This window comes from Neovison vison, chromosome 6 (genome assembly GCF_020171115.1).
Source record: "Neovison vison isolate M4711 chromosome 6, ASM_NN_V1, whole genome shotgun sequence".
Taxonomy (NCBI): domain Eukaryota; kingdom Metazoa; phylum Chordata; class Mammalia; order Carnivora; family Mustelidae; genus Neogale; species Neogale vison.
In genome coordinates, this window is record NC_058096.1 from 161111194 (window position 1) to 161130139 (window position 18946).

At 37.2% G+C, this 18946-nt stretch overlaps 1 protein-coding gene across 2 annotated transcripts in view; it reads right to left on the reverse strand.

Annotated features, from left to right (window-relative positions):
- Positions 1–3749: 3749 nt before the first annotated feature.
- Positions 3750–18946, reverse strand: part of LOC122909095 (programmed cell death 6 interacting protein) — a 78893-nt gene continuing 63696 nt past the window's right edge. For both annotated transcript variants that reach the window (XM_044252757.1, XM_044252756.1), the window contains exons 16-18: positions 9565–9688; positions 8260–8450; positions 3750–7344 (exon numbers count right to left, since the gene is read on the reverse strand). In XM_044252757.1, coding sequence (XP_044108692.1) covers positions 7170–7344; positions 8260–8450; positions 9565–9688 — 490 coding nt within the window. In that variant the 3' untranslated portion in view covers positions 3750–7169. The remainder of the gene's footprint in view (positions 7345–8259; positions 8451–9564; positions 9689–18946) is intronic.

Here is an 18946-nt window from a genome sequence, read left to right on the forward strand (position 1 = left end):
TCGTGCCGCCTGCAGCCTGACCCCATCAGCGCGGCTCCCAGGTAGCAGATTCCAGCTGCAAGGACTGGGAGGCTGGGATTCCACTTAAGGAGTTCCTAGGGAAACAACAGAAGAAACAAAAAACAAGGACACTAGAGGGAACTTGCACTTACAAACCTCCAGAAAACAGTAAACACAATCTAACTCACCAGAAAAATACAAACCCTCTCACTACAGGTCTATTTACCTCAGCTTCTCTTACCCAATACAGCATGTTTGCCTTTCAACAACTACAAGGTGTGTTAAAAGGCAAGAAAAAAACCCAGGTTGTTCGTTCAGTTTGGGTATTTGGCACTTGGGCCTGTGTGTCCTCTGGAGAGTGCCCACTGTGTTGTAGATCTCCACCTCTCTGCTCACGAGATAAGCTAGGGCATGTCGTATATTCCGTATGACCCAGGGAGCCCAAAGAGGAAACTACCTGTTCATAGACCAGACTGAGTGTAACTCATTATTGCTTCTGTAATAAATGACCACAAACTTAGTGACTTCAGACAACATAAATTAAGGGCACCTGGGTGGCTCAGTTGTTAAGCATCTGCCTTCCACTCAAGTCATGATCCCAGGGTCCTGGGATTAAGCCCCACATCAGGTTCCCTGCTCAACAGGAAGCCTGCTTCTCGGTCTCCCACTCCCCCTGCTTGTGTTCCCTCTCTCGCTCTCTGTCAAATAAATAAATAAGGTATTTTTTAAAAAGACAACACAAACTAATAATCTTAGAGTTCTTGAGATCAGAAGTCCAAAATAAGATTCACTGAGCTACAGTCGAGGTGTAGGTCCCCTCTGTCAACTCTAGGGGGGAATGTTTCCTCTACTTTTCCTATTTCTAGAGGCTGCCGCTTTCCTTGGCTCATGTTCCCCTGGCCCCATCTTCAAAGCCAGCAGGGTTGATGGAGTCAAGTCGTTCGCAGGCTGCCATCCGTTTCTCTCTTGCCTGTCTCCCTCATTTCACTTTTAAGGCAACCTGTGATTACACGGGGCCCACTGGTAATTTAGGATCAAGTACCTATTTTAAGGTCAGCAGAGTAGCAACCTTAATTCTACCTACAACCCTAATTCTCCCACTTTGCAGCCTAATATACTCATGGGTCCCGAGGAATAAGACAGAGACCTGTTTGGGAGGTCATTATGCTGTTACCACAAAGTAAAATTAAATGTGCTTATGTTCTGTTCTTTTAGGTGCAGTTTATTTTCTGTGCTCCAATGTTAGAAAGTGTTCTTGCTCAGTAAGTTAGGAGTCTGAAATACAAATACTGTCAAAAATTGTGAGATCTACTCTGGGTAATTATGAAAACTCATAAAGCATAATGGGATTAGCGATTAGTGATTGTTCAAGACATGTCATTAGTGCAAATAATGCCAGGTGTATCTGCACTTCAAACAAAGCCTGTAAAGTTTCCAGCTAAAAAGGCAGTCTTTGGTCTTTATGAAAGAAAGGAAGCCAAGGCAGATTTTGTTTTAGATACAACTGTCACAGTTCACTGCCTCCCTTCCACAGAAGGTCACATCACATCTGCTGCTGGGAGTTGATAAACCTAAAGACAATTTAAACTCTGTGCATGCTGGTAGCAAACACTGTCTCCAAGGAAGGAAACTGGATGACACATTGTTTTATCACATGCCTTTTCTTACCTCTTGTAATTTATACCACGTGTATATACTTACTCAAAAAGTACATTGAATTTTAAAAGAACATATGACGCAGCCCAATCTATTGTGGTGGGTGGTGAAGGTTGAAGGGGTGTTCTTCTTTATCCCTTCTTCTAGGTTCTGGTAGAAAAAGAAGGCATTGGCCCTTCACAGGGGTCCCTTGTCTGGGATCAGGTGCTTACTCGTAACAGAAAAGCCACAAGACTGGAAGCACTAGGGGATCTGACGTAAGACAGACAACAAGATCAAACATCCTAAATGGTCAAAGGCCACCCCAAGATGAAAAAAGGAGGAGACCCAGCTCTGCCATGTTAATGTATTTTGTAAACTGAGTAATATAAAACTGAAGAGAAACACAAACAAAACGCAAAGCCCAATTATTATAATCCAGAGAGGATGCCTACTGTAAAAATAATAGTGCATTAACAATAGCAATCTAAATCCTGTTTATAAAAAAATTTTTTAAAAGACAAGACTTGGATGGGGGTGGTGTGGTAAGAAAAGTATATAATGTTCCAAATAACTGGAAGAGAGAAAACATAATCCAACCAATTAAAGACAAGAAAAGGAAACAGAGAAGACAAAATATACCAAACAAAACGATCAAAAGATCATATAATTACAATTTTAACAAAGTTGCAAGTGAAACTTTCCTATTCGATTATCCACAAAAAAAAAAATCTGACTGGATCCAGTAACTATATCTAAACACCTACAACTAAGGCAAGCACACACAATTTAGAAATTTTGCTAATGCATCCAAAAAGAACACAATGGTGGCAATTTTAATAACAAAAGATATTACAAGGTGGAAAAGGAACAGTCATTTCATGTTCACAACAGACATAATTAACATGAATATGAATCACATGACTTCAAAATACATAGTTAAAAATACAGTAAAACTGAAGAGTAAATTAAACGGTAACAGACGTGAGCCTGTTCACCTGTACCACTTGAGTGTTCATTAGTTGAAAAGGAGGACTAAGCAACTTTTAAATGCGAAGGAAGAGTATCAGGAGCCACAGAACTGACAGAAGCCAGGGTCCCTTGTAGGCGGGATGCTAAGGCAGACACTCAGGATGTGCCTGGACTGATTATCTACACAGGGGAGCCTGGCAGCCAATGGGGACACTGATTGGCAGTAGCCTGAGGCTCTCTGGTGCACAGGCTCTGGGCAAGCTGAAGCCTGCTCCCTGCAGTTCCTAAGCCAGCCCCCTGCGCCGTGCTGAAATAAATGCTAAAGCCACCCCAGCACACGAAGCTGCTCCTTTCCCTTTAGACTGCAGCAGATCCCAAGAACCAGGCACTGGCCTCTCACTGCAGACATCAATGTGTCCAAGCCCCTAGTGTGAACTCTGCCCTCTCCAACACAGATGCCAGATAACTAAAAACAGAAGTCAGATTTAACTATGCCCAGTTGATGTATTTAAAATTTATATAATAGGGATTCAGACTATTGATTCATTCCTGGAGCCAGCTTGTTCAACAAATTTGGAAGACATAGAGCATCAACACATTTTCAGATAAATTGTGCATTGTGACCTACATAATAAAACAGTTGCATCTGACCTTAAAACATGGAAGCAGCAGAAAGAAAATGTTTTAAAAGACGAACATATTTCAATAAATTTAAGAATAAAACATGAACACATTTCACCACCTCCCCTTTCCTAACCAACTGAATAATATGCCATATATTTCCAAAAATTAACCCCCCAAGAAATGACACCTGAAAAGATTCCTCATAGACCTGCACCCCTGAAACAAATAATACGTTATATGTTAATTTACACACACACACACACACACATACACACAATTACAATGGGTTTTGCTTGTTTAAAAAAAAAAAAATTGGGGCAAATCACAACTAATGAAAAACATAGTCCATCCACGGATCAAGTATGGGGCTGACCACTGTAAGAAAACACTTAAACACAGTCTCACGCATTTAGTCAGAGTGGGTATTTTTTTATTTCCCAAACCACCATTTGTCAAACTGCAGAAACTATAAAGCTGAAGGATAAACACTTCAAATAAGAATTCATACTCCAAGGAAGTAAGAATCTTTCAACTTTTATTTCTAGGATACATTCATCTGGAACCTTTTTGTTGCTTTACAATTTTCCCCCTAAGAGAAATGAATACAATAAAAATATAATCCAACTACCAGCAGTGTTTTTAACCAGAAAAGAATCTAAAATCTCTGGTGTGATAATATAGGATTTTTTTAAAAAATATAAACTTCATACCAGAAATAAAGCCTGAATATTCTCTTTTTCTTTAAAAATATAATTTTTCCTTCTTAGCTCTTCCAGGTAAATCTTAAAATCAACCATTTAGTTCTACAGTCTATTTTTATACTAGTAATTTTAACACTATAGCAGTTTTTCCCTACTTTATATCCTGTTCTGAACTGTGAATCAACTAATAATTGCAGAAGTGTTTACAAAGAGAGAATGAGAGAGATGCCACTAGGTTGTAGCAAGATTCTTCAAGATATACCAATCATTAAAAGAAAAAAAAAAATCCCCATTAGCAAACTGAAACCTACTGAACAAACTGCATTTTATCATGTTTATGAAATTAGAAAATGTGTATAAAGCACTTTTGCAAACTTTGTAAAGCTCTAATGGAAACATTTTTAAAATCTGTTTTAACTAGAAAGGCTACTGACTGGGATACAGTGTCAGGGACAGAAGGTTCTGTGAAATCTTGCTCTTTTTTTCTGTTAACTACTTACATTTGCGGAAGGAGAGATTATAAACTGCGAAGAAACCAGGGTTATGGGTACAGGAATGTCTCATAAAGACTGACTGGTTTGCAGTGACATATAACTGTTCTTCTCAACTGAGAATAAAAATCAAAGGACATGGGAGCAGACCAATACTTTACACCAGACTAAGAAGTCAAGCTATTTGTCTCCAACTAGGAACAAGAAATAGGAGAAGTGAGGCTTTTCCCCCACTTCTGACTAGCTCCTCCATGCAGAGCTTCATTACTTGCAGTCCTTTTAAAAACAGTATTCCAAACCCAAACTTAAATGGTCTGGGAATGGTTTCTTTAGTTTAGGAAAATTATCAAAAAGTCTAATTATAAACATAGGTAACAAAATACCTAAACCAGAGTTGACACCTTCCTACCTCGAGATAAATACCATTGTCCATAACACCTTTTTAGGGTATTCTGTGGAATATAAGAAGTTAAACAAAGGACAAAAAAGTTTGATAACAAACATAATCCCAATGGGGGCTTCCTTCTTTGTTAGAATGCAAAACAGACTAACAGAAACTTCTTACCATGAGCTACCCTAATGAAACTAGAAACGCTATGAGGACAGCCCCAGCAAGGACGGGCTGCAGATCATCTGTACCCAGACAAAGGCGACCAAAACAACGCATCCACAGTTACCTAAAGGATGAGTGAGCTGACCAGAGAGTGGGTCTGCATTTCTGTGTAAAAAAGTCTTTGAGCGAGTCAGGATGTTGGAAGAGGCTGCCACTTGGGGCTTTGGAGCCTCCTTTCTAACAGTTTCTGAACAATTTTCCCATGGCTCTCTAGGAGCAGGCCTAGCTTAGCACACAGAATGGGCTAAGTGGCCTTATAACCTCTTTTGCCCCTCTGATGCTCTTACTCTTCTTAGTGCCTTCTTTCCCCAAGAGAATATTCAGGCCAATTTGTTTTTTGTTTTTTTCTGCATTAGTAAGAATAAACTAGCAATTGGAATACCCCTAACTCTGAGTATCACCTGTTAGTATAGGATACCATGAATAATAAGAATAGTAAGAATGTAGAACTTTAATGCCTTTTACATAAGTGTCAAAAAAGCCTATGTCATAGTTTGAGGATTCCACATTAATAAAATTTAGCTATGATATGTAAAAAACTACTTTTGCCAAGGTTTTAACTATTGGACTTTAAACCAATTTCAATATTCCATGGAAAGGTCATTTGTAACATGCCTTCATGTTTTCTACGTACAACAATAAAGTAAGATTTTTTTAAATGTACATATAATTTTTAACCAATGCACTCCCTTTTACAATCACACCTCCAATCCAACATTTAAAATATAAAACCAAAACGTCAATGAAAAGAACAGTGGACCAAATGACAGTATCATTTAAATGTAACAATAATGCAAGAAAAGGTGAGCATCAAAACTTAGAAAATAAACATAAACAGATTCATTGGAAATCTGCTCATATGCCTATGTGTTCAGAAATGAACCGCACAAAAAACAAATCCCACTATTAGACAACTCATACCTTTCTCTTTTACTCACTCCATGATGCATGTCTCACTATTTTTACTGAGGTTTATACAGTGATTAATTATCTTAACAGCAGAGCTTAATATTAAATACACAGCCTATTCCAGAATTGGCATATGCTCCCAACAATTGTTTTGTACGCTCCCTGAAATTATAAAATAGTCTAATATTTTAGGAGCATAAAATGAAAGGGCTTAGACTGACTCAGATACATTGTGCATTAAATGTTCCTAGGTTAAGACAGTAAGGTGGAAAAAAGGAATAGAAGGGTACAGCAAATTTTCTTTAAACAATTCCATTACATTAGACAGTACTGTCAATGATATGTATTTATTTTAAATAGGTTATGAAAAAAAGGGAAAAAATTATTATCAGAATTTGTTTCAATTTCTTGGAGAGGCTAATAAAACTTTAAATATACATATTTATTTGTATATTTATTTGAATAATCTTTGGTAGCAATTGTGTTTCTTCCACATTATAGGACTTTTCAAAATAAATGTCAAAATTAATTTACTAACCAGCAATGAAAGATAAATTATGGTACCATTCTTTTGGTTTTCCTATAAAACTGAAATATTAACTTGCACTAATCATGCACTTAAACACAGTTATCTGTTTAACTTATGTACATATAAAATGACAGACTAATACCAGAAAGAAATTAGACAGTAATGAGAATCAATGACAAAACATAACAATGACAACTGTTCTTAAGTAATTTATTTTTAAATTATAAGATTTACAACGCTTTGATTATGCAAAATAGTATAATGGAAATTAAACCAAACTGATAAACCAAAAGAGAAAGAAAACTTAGTTTTCTTGAATATCAGTACTTAAACCATCATTGTAAGTATCTGATGTCCCAACTACGTCTTATGTAGACATAAGATAATAATTTCAAACGTTTCACTTGTGGGTTTAATTTCTCATTTTCAACTTTTATGCGCTGAAATGTAATTTATTTCAAATCCTATTATACCTATTATAGTGTTTATACTGCAACAGCAGCATCTCTCAGTGTGCAATCAAATGTGGAACTGGGGCACAGTTTTTAGCTTTCAGCCACAGACAGAAATTATACACTGTGTTCAGTATAACAGAGTACATTATATTAACCAGAACATAGAGTTTAGTACACTTATTGCAGGGTTGGTACTTCTTTCCCTTTGAACTGAACCAGCTGAGCTTCTGAGCTGACATATTACTGCTGTGGATAGTAAGACTGCTGTGGGGGCTGAGGGAAGGGGTATGAAGGCTGCTGGGGTCCTGGGTATGGAGCCTGTCCAGGGCTCTGGTGATACACTGGCGGATATGGCATATTATACTGGCCGTATGCATAAGGATTGTAGCCCATGGGCATGGGCATTTGGCAATACCTAATGAAAAGAAAACAAACAAACAAAAAAAGGGATTGGTAAATCAAATACTGGAAAATGAAATGTAACAATTATTCTAAAACCAAGTTTTTTTCAAGAAAGTCATTTTTCTCTTTCTCAGTCTAGCAGAGAACACTAGGGAGATAAAAACAGCTATTTCAAGGTACTTTTAGAAAAAAAGTGTTCCTATTTGTTAATACTTGAGATAAAAGAATACTGAGTATTTAACACTATCCAGAAAATAATACTGTAATGGAAATAAGACTAAATATTAAACTATTAACAAACAATAAAAATTAAAACCCTTAATTTTAATGTACCAACCTAAGTACCTTCCTGATTCACAAGATTCAATACTCACTGTAATGCACATAAATTCACCGTTAACAAAGTTTTAATATTTGGAAGACAGAATATACTTACAAAGTCTGGAGCACATCTTAAGAGGTAGTCAATGTCTGGATTTTTAAGATTAAAAAATTATCACAAAGAAAGCTGTTCTTTAAGAAAGCACATGCCGTAATTAGAGTCGTGTTCAACAGTCTGTCAGAATGCCAATATTTCAAAGTACAGGTACATAAGCAAGGCCTTATCAGTCTTGCTAAGTTCGGAAAAGGCGCCTATCCGTTTATCACCAAAATAAAGACAACCAAGGAAACACATTCCACATCCCATACAGATGAGATTTAAGATGAACCCAGCATGTAAAAACTAAAAACATAAATAAGCCTGGGAAATAGCCATTCAATTGCTCAAATAAATGCCTGTAAAATTATTTTCATTTCTGTGTAAGCTGACAATGCAGATTATTCATTCATGACACCTCCATTAGAGAAGGGGTAACCCTGTTTTTAAAAGTCTAACCAGAGCTAGAAACATTAGCCAATTCATTCAGATATTCAGTTGCAGTCTTACCCGGGATATCCTGGATAGGTAGGATATGGGGGTCCCTGGGCCTGTGGAGGGGGAGCTGCTGAACCAGGAGTGTGTGACGGAGCTGGCGGGGCGGTACCTGTCCCCACTGGAGCTGGAGCAGTAGCAGGAGGAGCTCGATTTGCCGGAAGCACAGGAGGTGGAGGCCGGGCTGGGGGTTGGGGCTTAGCAGGCTATAAGAAAAAGTCAACATTGACTACAAAATGTTTTATGTTGCTGTCAAATTACTGTCAGTTAAAATAAGTGAGGGTATATGAGAAACTCTAGAATCCAACCAAATATATTTCTAGTTTCCATTTTTAAATGTTGACTTGTTGCTCTAGAAATGTAACAAGTTGAAGAATAATTCTCCAATTTCTGGAAACTGCACAGCTACTGCTCTGTTCCTAATGCCTAATCATTTCTGTAGCTCATTACTGCTCCCATCAATGGTTAGACATTTGAGATGGGAGGAAGGAGCAAGTCAGGTACAGTTTATTACTGTAATCTCCTCCTAGCCACATTTTTGATGCAAACATTTTCAAACACTCGAAAACTTAAAAGAATAGTATAATAAATATAGTATTTACCAATTAAATTCAGTAATTATTAACATTTGGTCATGTTTGCTTTATCTATAGCTATATCCATATATTTATCTACCTAAATGTTTGCGGAACCATGTGAAAGTAAGTTGCAAACCTCATGACACCAGCCCTAAAGTCCTACAAGTCCTAATATTCTCCTACATAATCAAAATACCATTTCACTCTAAGAAAATGAACAGTTACTTCCTAATGTCATTGAATATCCACTCCACATTCAAGTTTTCCTATTTATCACCAAAAAAAGCTCTTAAAGGAATTTTTATAAACCAAAATCCAATCGAGGTTCATGTACTACATGATTATTATGAATCTTTCCTCTTTTAAACCAGAATGTCCCACACCTATTTTTTTTCTTTCCATGACATTCACTTTTAGAAAAGACAAAATGCCTCAGAATGCTCCAGTTCTGGATTTGTCCAATTATTTCCTAATGGCACAATTTAACTTCTTATTTTGTAACACTGTATTTGCTATAAACTGAGAGGTGGTTCTAAAGACCTGATGAGATTCAAGTTGAACCTTTTTGGCAAGAATTCATGAGTGATGCTGAATCCCTTATATTGCAAAACATCAAAAAGTTGGTCAATCTGATAAAAACTGGTAACCACCAGATCTTCACAATATAAAGCCTGTTTCATCCTTCACAGCAAGCAAGCACTAATGTAAAACTTCCATTTACAAACTGTGGTTGCTTACTGACCGGCATGGTTCTTGGTGCTGGCGTTGGAGGAGCTGGCGCATGTCCCCCCGCTGGGGAAGACTGATACGCAGGTGTAGGAATTGACGGAGCACTAGGTTCCCTGGCAATGCTTTGTTGCAAGTCCCTTATTAAAGACAGAAGTGTTAGGAATTAACACAATTTTAAAAAACAACATATATAAAATACCAGATCCTTTTTTTTTCATAGTTTTTTTTTAATTTAAACTCAATTAATTAACATATAGTGTATTACTACCATCAGGGGAAGAGTTCAGTGATTCATCAACCTTATATAACACCAAGTGCTCATTATCTCATGTGCACTCCTTAATGCCCATCACCCATTACCCCATCCTCCCAACCCTCTCTCCCCACCAGTAACCCTCAGTTTGTTTCCTATGATTAAGAGTCTCTTCTTTGGGAAGGGTATGTGCTATGGTGAGTGCTATAAAATGTGTAAGCCTGATGATTCACAGACATGTACCACTGGAGCAAATAACAGATTACATGTTAATTTAAAAAAAAAAAAAAAAGAGTTCCTTGTGGTTTGTTTCCCTCTCTGATTTCATCTTGTTTTATTTTTCCCTCCCTTCCCCTATGCTCCTCTGTTTTGTTTCTTAAATTCTATGTATGAGTGAGATCATATGATATATGACAATTGTCTTTCTGATTTATTTCACTCTGCATAATACCCTCTTAGTTATATCCACGCCATTGCAAACACCAACATTTCAATTTTGATGACTGAGTAGTAGTCCATTGTAGACAGATAACACATCTTTATCCATTCATCTGTTGATGGACATCTAGGTTCTCTCCATAGTTTGGCTATGGTGGACATTGCTGCTGGGGTGCAGGTGCCCCTTCAGGTCACTACATTTGTACCTTTGGGGTAAGGGTCATAAGGTGCTCTATTTACAACTTTTTGAGGAACCTCCTTATTGTTTTCCAGACTGGCTGTATGAGTCTGCATTCTCACATGCATCCTCACCAACATCTGTTATTTCCTGATTGTTAATTTTAGACATGACTGGTGTGAGATGAATACCAGATCTTTTTAAATTTTTTCTTCTCTTCATATAGGAAACAGAAAATAGACTCAAAACAATGATGGTATTTTAAAATATACTACATTTCTGTTCTTCACTAGAACGAACTCAAATCTTTTTTCCTACTATTTAAAAAAATAAAATTAGTTCTTTTTCTATTTCTAAAGACTAGGAAAAGATCAGAGATCAGTTATAGCTAGCGTAAGGAACATGTCAAACTTGGCAGGCAGTCCTAAAAGACTGCCCACTCACTATTAAGAAGTCACCCCTAGATGGAAACTCCTAATATACTGGCCTATCTAAAAGTTATCAGAATACCACAACTGCACACAGTCAGCCAGGTGTTTCATACCAGTGTTTTATGAAACAAAACAACAAGTGAGAAATCTAACCTATTCAAACCATTATGCAAATTTCTTCGTGAAAATTTTCTGAAGATATTCAGAAATGCAGCACTGAGATATTTTATGTTAAAAGATAACCCTAACATCTATAACTAAGGTAAATGCGTGACAGACTGTTAAAAGGACTATTAAAATAGAGTATTAAATTTTAGGAAAATAATTTAAAGTCCCCTCCAACAGTAAACTGAAATCCATCCCAAAATCTCACTAACCAAAACCCTAAGGTAAAATGCACTCTATGAAACACATGGTATTGACCAACTTCTATCTGAACCGAGTCATATACACAAAAAAGTAAATATGGCAAGCCCCAACATGTTCACAACAGCACCTGATGTCCTGACGTAACAATTAACTGCAACTCCCAAAGTCCCCACCGGACCACACTTTCACCACTACCAAAACAGGGTCCCAGTTAGAAGATAAATTAGTCACTCTCTATATAAAGAAAGCTAATACACACTCATCAAGAAACCAAAAATACAGAGCAGCTGGGTGGCCCAGTCGGTTAAGCACCTGCATTCGGGGCTCAGGTCATGATCCCAAGGTCCTAGGATCTAGCCCAGCATCAGGCTCTCCACTCAGTGGCAAATCTGTTTCTCCCACTAACCCTCCCTCTCCCTCTGTGATCTCTCTCTCTCTCTCTCTTGCTCGCTCGCTCAAATAAAAAAAATCTTTAAAGGGCACCTGGGTGGCTCAGTGGGTTAAGCCTCTGCCTTCAGCTCAGGTCATGATCTCAGGGTCCAGGGATCGAGTCCTGCATCAGGCTCTCTGCTCATCGGAGAGCCTGCTTCCCCCTCTCTCTCGGCCTGCCTCTCTGACTACTTGTGATTTCTCTCTCTGTGTGTCAAATAAATAAATAAAATCTTTAAAAAAGGGGGGGGAGGCAAAAATAATTCTTAACATTTGTAAGTTTGTAATAACTGCTTACAACATAAATTAGAAGTTTTTAATCAGTATTAAAATTCAAAAAGTTCCAATTTTTGAAATATTTGTGTGCATATTTCATATATACAAATATGTTTAATCATATTTAATATCTAATACTTCACTTATTATAATGGTTTATATAATTATAATTGATGAGATACTTGAGTATATTACAAATGCAATATCTAACATATGTAATTATATTATAAAGCCTTAAAATAATACTTTTCTTTATCTTTGATAAACTCCAGAGATAGCTGCAATAAATAATATACTTACAGGACAATGGAGAATTTCCTAGCCACTTAGTAATAATTATATAACTCAGAGCTATTAAATCATGAGACGAATAACATAAAAAAGCAAAAGCATATGAAATAAAACCCCACCAGTATTTCACTGCCAACAACCATCATTACTGACATTAGTTTCAAATCACTAGTGAAAAGAAGGTAAAGGCCAGAGAAAAATATTTATTCTTTTTGCACACTGAATATAAAGAAGACATATTAGTCATGAGGAAAATGAAAATTAAAACCACAATGAAATAACACTACACATCTACCAAAACAGCCAACTCTCATTCACAGCTGGAAGAAATATAAATTAGTACAACCACTTTGGAAAACCGAAAGCTTCAACTAAAGCTCCATATACATACACCCTCTCACCTAGCAATTTCACTATTAGATATATATCCAACAGTACTGCATGTATTTGCTCACCAAAAGCAGGACCCAGAACTAGCCCATATGACTATTAAACACCTGAAATGGGGCTAGTGTGAACTGAGATGTGCTGTAAGTGGAAATTACACACCAAATCTTTAAGACTTACTCCGAAAAAAGTAGTATGTCATACGTATTTTTATGATTATGTTTAAATTATAATATTTTGGATATACCAGCCTAAACAAAATATATTTTGAGGGGTTTTTGTGAGGTTTGTTTTTTTAAGATTTTATTTATTTATTTGACAGAGAGAGAGAGAGAGGGCACATGAGCAGGGGTAGTAGCAGAGGGAAAGGGAGACGGAGAGGGAGAAGCAGGCTCTCTGCTGAGCAGGGAGACCAATGCAGGGCTTGATCCTGGAACCCCTGGATCATGACCTGAGATGAAGACAAACGCTTAACCAACTGAGCTACCCAGGCACCCCAACAAAATACATTTTTGAAAATTTAAATTATAAAATGTGGCTACTGGAAATTTTAAACTACATACATGGCTGCATAGTACTTTCACCATACAGACAAAATTTTATTTCACTAGCCCTGGACATTTGGTTTGCTTCTATTCTTTTACTGCTACAGCAAAACTGGGGAATCATATTTTAGAACATTCATCCTCACACTCATCATAATACAGTGGCTAAAACTACATACTACTCCAACACCCAACAGAATACGTATGTAACTTATAGCATATTTACACAATGAAATCACCCAGATATGAAAATTAAAGATCTACAACTACACACGACTATACGGATGAGTCTCACAAACACAATGCTGCCTGTAAACCAGGTACCAAAGAGTGCATGTGACTCCAGATACACAGTGCAAAACAGGAGAAACTAGGCCACACTCTCACAGTAAGGATAATGGCTGCTCTGGGAAAGTGGTTAACAACTGAGTAGATGCGTGGATGAGGCTTCTGTGGTGCTGACAATGTCCTGTGAACTGACCGAATTGTTCAGTGCATGACTACACTGTTTGTGAAGATTCAGTAAGATATACACTTATGTATACTTTCTCAAAAGATTTTATTTAGGGGCTTGGGTGGCTCAGTGGGTTAAAGCCTCTGCCTTCCGCTCAGGTCATGATCCCAGAGTCCTGGGATCGAGCCCCACATCAGGCTCTCTGCTCAGCGGGGAGCCTGCTTTTCCCCCTCTCTCTCTCTGCCTGCCTCTCTGCCTATTTGTGATCTCTCTGTCAAATAAATAAATAAAATATTTTTTAAAAATTTATTTATCTATTTGGGAGATAAATAAAATAAAATAAATTTTATTTATCTATTTGAGCAGAGGAAGAGAGAGATGCAGATGCCCTGCTGAGCAGGGAGCTGACCTGGGCCTCCATCCCAAGACCCTGGGATCACAACCTGAGCTGAAGGCAGGCGCTCAACCCACTGAGTATCCCAGGTGCCCCTTATATATACTTCTGTTGTGTTTTTATTTTTTAATCAATAAATATGTTTGAAGGAATTTAGGCCCCTGGTATTAAAAGTGATTTTAACAAAATAAACCCTCAGATTTTTAAAAGCTAATGTTATGTCTATTTGGCCTACCTTTTTTTTTTTTTTTTTTTAAAGACTTTATTTATTTATTTGACAGAGAGAGACACAGCAAAAGAGGGAACACAAGCAGGGAGAGTAGGAGAGGGAGAAGCAGAATTCCCGCCTAGGACAGAGCCCGATGCGGGGCTCGATCCCAGGATCCTGGGATCATGACCTGAGCCAAAGGCAGATGCTTAACCACTGAGCCACCCAGGCGCCCTGGCCTACTTTTCCATCCTTCATTTACCTTTCAATCATCAAGCTAAAATCACCTGACAAGTTGATGAATGTTTCAGAACTGATTTTGTTCATAGTATAAACATAGAGATACACATGCAAATAGTAACAAGCCTAATTTTAAGCTAGATATTTGAAATATGAAATATCTGAAAACAAGAATATCCCCAAATGTCTTGCTAAGCCATGAACCTGTATTATACTACACAATTCTGAAGAGAGTTATGTTAGTCTATTTTACCCTACAGATTTAAGTGGAAAAACCGTACACACAACTAGAAAGTAAATTATCACAGGCAACAAAAGGATTTCAACTAGGAGTTGGCAAAATTTTTTGCATAAAGAGCCAGACAGCAAATATTTTAAGCTTTGCAGGATATAGGGTCTCTGTCACAATCAATCAAGACTGCTGTAGTCAGGGCAAATCCAGTCATAGCCAGGATGTACAAAAAGAACACAGCTGTGTACCAGTAAAACTTTATAAAATTAAGCAGCAAGCTTGACTTAACCTGGGCACTGTAGTCTGCCAACCTCCAATTTAAACTTAGAAACCCTTTTTGGGGGGGCACCTGGGTGGCTCAGTTGGTAGGGTGGCTCCCTTCAGCTCAGGTCATGATTCCTGGGTCCTAGGATCAAGCCCCACCGCAGGCTCTCTGATTGGCAGGAAGCCTGCTTCTCCCTCTCCCTCTGCCTGCAGCTCCTCCCATTTGTGCTCTATCAAATAAGTAAATAAAATTTTAAAAAAGAAAGAAAGAAAAAAGAAACCTTTTTTGGCTCTCACTTGGTCCTGAGATACAGAATTTAAGGGTCCTGTACAGTCATCTCAGTGGCAGCTGCTTGCTTAAGTGAAGGAAAGGAAAGAGGGGCCAAAGGTCCTGCTCCAAGCCCCTCACCCCGCTTGCATCTGAGCCAGATTAATCTTTATCTGTTTTACAAACCAGGCTTCTCTGTAACACTAAGTTTGAGCAAAGGGTTCTGCAGCTTAAAAAAAAAAAAAAAAAAAAAAAAAAAGGGCAGTAGGGAATGACTCTGAAAATTCAGCTGTATAGTCTGAAAAATAAAAATCAGACTACTTGCATGTGGCTATAAAAACATACGAAGACCCATTAATTATTTAATTTCACATAACTTTCTGAAAACGTAATGTGTTCACTTGCTTCAAAAACAAAAGTGAGTGAAAGATCCCTATCTCCAAGTTCCCGCTCCACCACTCACACCCCCAGATACACTATTCTTATGAACCTGTCCACCATTACCTGACACATAAACCAATTCAAATGTATTTTATTTTCTCTTTTTTACACAAAAAGCATACTTTACACTGTTCTGTATCTTTATTCTTTACCATGACTATCTTCAAAATCTCTCCATACCAATAAATAGAAAAAATACAAAAGAAAAAAAAAACTGTACAGATGTAGCTTTATTTATTTCACCAGCCCTAGATTTGTTTCTTTTACTGCTACAAGCAATTCAGAAATGAATTGGTTAATGTCATTTCTAGCATATGCTAACACATACCAGAATAAATCATCAAAACCAGACTAGCTAGATTAAAAGAGGTACGGATTTGTAATCCAGACCTTTAGAGCAAAACTGCCCCACACAAGGATGCACCAACATGCATTCACAGCCACAGATGAGACCTGTTCTCCCACATGTGCCAACAAAGCATGTTTTCAAAATCCAGATTTTTGCCAACCTGAGAAATGTTACTTCAGAATAGTTTTAATTTGTATTTACATTTATTGAATGAGGACAGGTTTCCAGTTTATTTATCGACTTTTTAGGTAAGTTCTAGGCCAAGTGGGGCTTGAACTCACAACCCCAAAATCAAAAGTTGCGTGCTCTACTGACTGAGCAAGCCAGGTGCCCCAGACAGGTATTTTTCATAAATGCTTAGGAACCACTGCCAAATTTGTTTACAGCCTTTGTCAACTTTTCCATTGGGTTTTTGTCAATAATATCTGAGTTCTTCATAAACCAGTTCTTCATAAACCAGTAAATTTGCCTTTCACCTCTGTGAGCAGGTTTCAAGTATTTTCCCCTAGTTTATTACATAAAGACTCAGCTTATGTTATGATGAATTTTTCCTTTTTAAAAAATGGCTTCTAGATTTTAAGTCAGAGTAAGAAAGACTTGCCCCATTTCAGCTTTATAAAGGAATTCTCTCATAAACATTCTATTTTATCCTACACATTTCAAGTTTGATCCACTTAGAATTTATTCTGGTATAAAAATAACTTTTATTTTCTAAACAGCAAGGCAATTGTCTCTAACATCTTCTGATTAGCTTAGGATCTTTTTTACACTAAATTCACAATGTATCAGAGTCTATTTGTATTTTCTATTTGGTCTTTGGTCTGTCTAATCATGTACCAGTACCACTGTGTTTTAATTAGACACAATGTTATATATTTTAATATCTCATTTAATAAGTTTCCCTTACTGTTCTTTTTACACTATTTTCCTGGCTAATAATTTGACAGTTTTTCTAGCTAAGTTTTAGGATCAACTTACCTAGTTTTAAGTGAAAATCTGTTTATTTTAAATCAATAAATTATGTTGAATGTGTAAGAACTGACATCTTTATGAAGTTGAGTCATCTACCCAAAAACATGACACATCTTTCAAATTCAAGCCCTCCCCTGTGCCCTTGAACAGTGTTTCAAAGTTTTCTACATATAGGTCTCATAGACAACAAATTAATTCCTATGTATTTTATGGTTTTTGTTGCTATTACAAGTGGGGGTCTTTTCTTCCATTGTATCTCCTATATTTATTTATACGAAAGCTACTGTTTTCTATAAATTACACTTACAATCCATTGTCTTCAGTAATAATTCTATTATTTACAGAGTTTGGGGGTTCTCATGGATTTTTAAGCTGTATTATCATAAAGTTGTATAGTGAAGATTTTAACTTCTCTTTCTCAATTTTTCTATTTCGAATTTTACTCTTTTGTCTAATTTTGCTGGCTCATACTGCCAGTATGGTATTAAATAATGGAGTTGATAGTGGGCATTTTGTCCTTGCTTTTAGAAGGAATGTTTACATGATTTCTCCATGAACCATGATGCTGAGTTTTGTGCAGATATAAAAAGACTGGTACATACACACACACAGTGTTAAGGAAGTATCTACCTACTCCTATTCTACTGAATACCAGAAGACTTTTTTTTTTATTTAAATTAGCCAACGTATTAGTTTTTGATAAAATGTTCAGTAATTCATTAGTTGCACACAACACCCTGTGCTCATCACATCACATCACGTGCCCTCCTAAACCCCAACACCCAGCTACCCCATCCCCCCACCCACCTCCCTATCTGCAATCCTCAGTTTGCTTCCCAGAATCAAGATTCTCTCATGGTTTGTTTCCCTCTCTAATTTCTTCCCATTCAGTTTTCCCTCCCTTCCACTATGACCGACTCTCTGCACTATTTCTTACATTCCACATATGAGTGAAACCATATGATAATTGTCTTTATCTGACTGACTTATTTTACTTAGCATAATGCCCTCCAGTTCCATCCATGTCAATGTAAACGTTGGGTATTTATCTTTTCTGACGGCTGTGTAATATTCCATTGTATATATGAACCACATGAGACTTACTTTCTCAATTGTTTTTTCCTCACCTATGAAAACAATCTTCTTTCCCTTACATGTAAAAAAAATACTGAACCTATCATCGCATTACTGGAATAACCACCCTATCCCGGCTTGTTCATGGTTCTTTTTCTAATATACTGGTATCAATGGTTAAGTATTTTATTCAGGACTTTTGCAACCATATTCATAAGTGAAACTCATCTGAAGTCTGGTTTGTCTTATTCTTTGTCAGATTTTCTTATCAGTAATTTGGAGGGGTTTTTTTTAAGTCTCTAAAGCCATGTTAAAAGTTTATTAATTATTTGCTTTTCAAATGTTTAGTAGAAGGGGTGCCTAGGTGGCTCAGTCGGTTAAGCATTTGCCTTTAACTCAGGTCATGATCCCAGGCTCCTGGGATTGAGTCCCACATTCGCATTCCTGCTCTGTGGCGAGCCTGCCCTATGTCTCTCTCTGTCTCTCATGGATAATTAAAAGGAAAAAAAAATTTTTTTAAAAAGCGTTTAGCAGAAAAAACTCTAAAAACAACACTGCCAAGAGAGAGGTGGAAGGGGATAGCTCTTTGACAATATCTCCAACAACTTCTATGAAAAACAGTTTAAATGTGAACAGTGGGGGGAATAAGGATGGGGCTGGTTGAAGGGTTCAAGAAAGCCTCATGAATATAATAGTCTCTGAGTTCTTTACATTCATTACTATCCTGAAGGACAGTTTGACTGGATATAAAATCCTTGGCTCATATTTGCTTTCCTTGAGTTCCAGTAGCAATCACTCTACTCTCTCCTAGCACACAGTGCTATTAGCCTCAACTTTTTCACCTTTTTATAAATGGACTTGACTTTTTTGCCCAATTGCCTAAAGGACTCCACCATTATCTT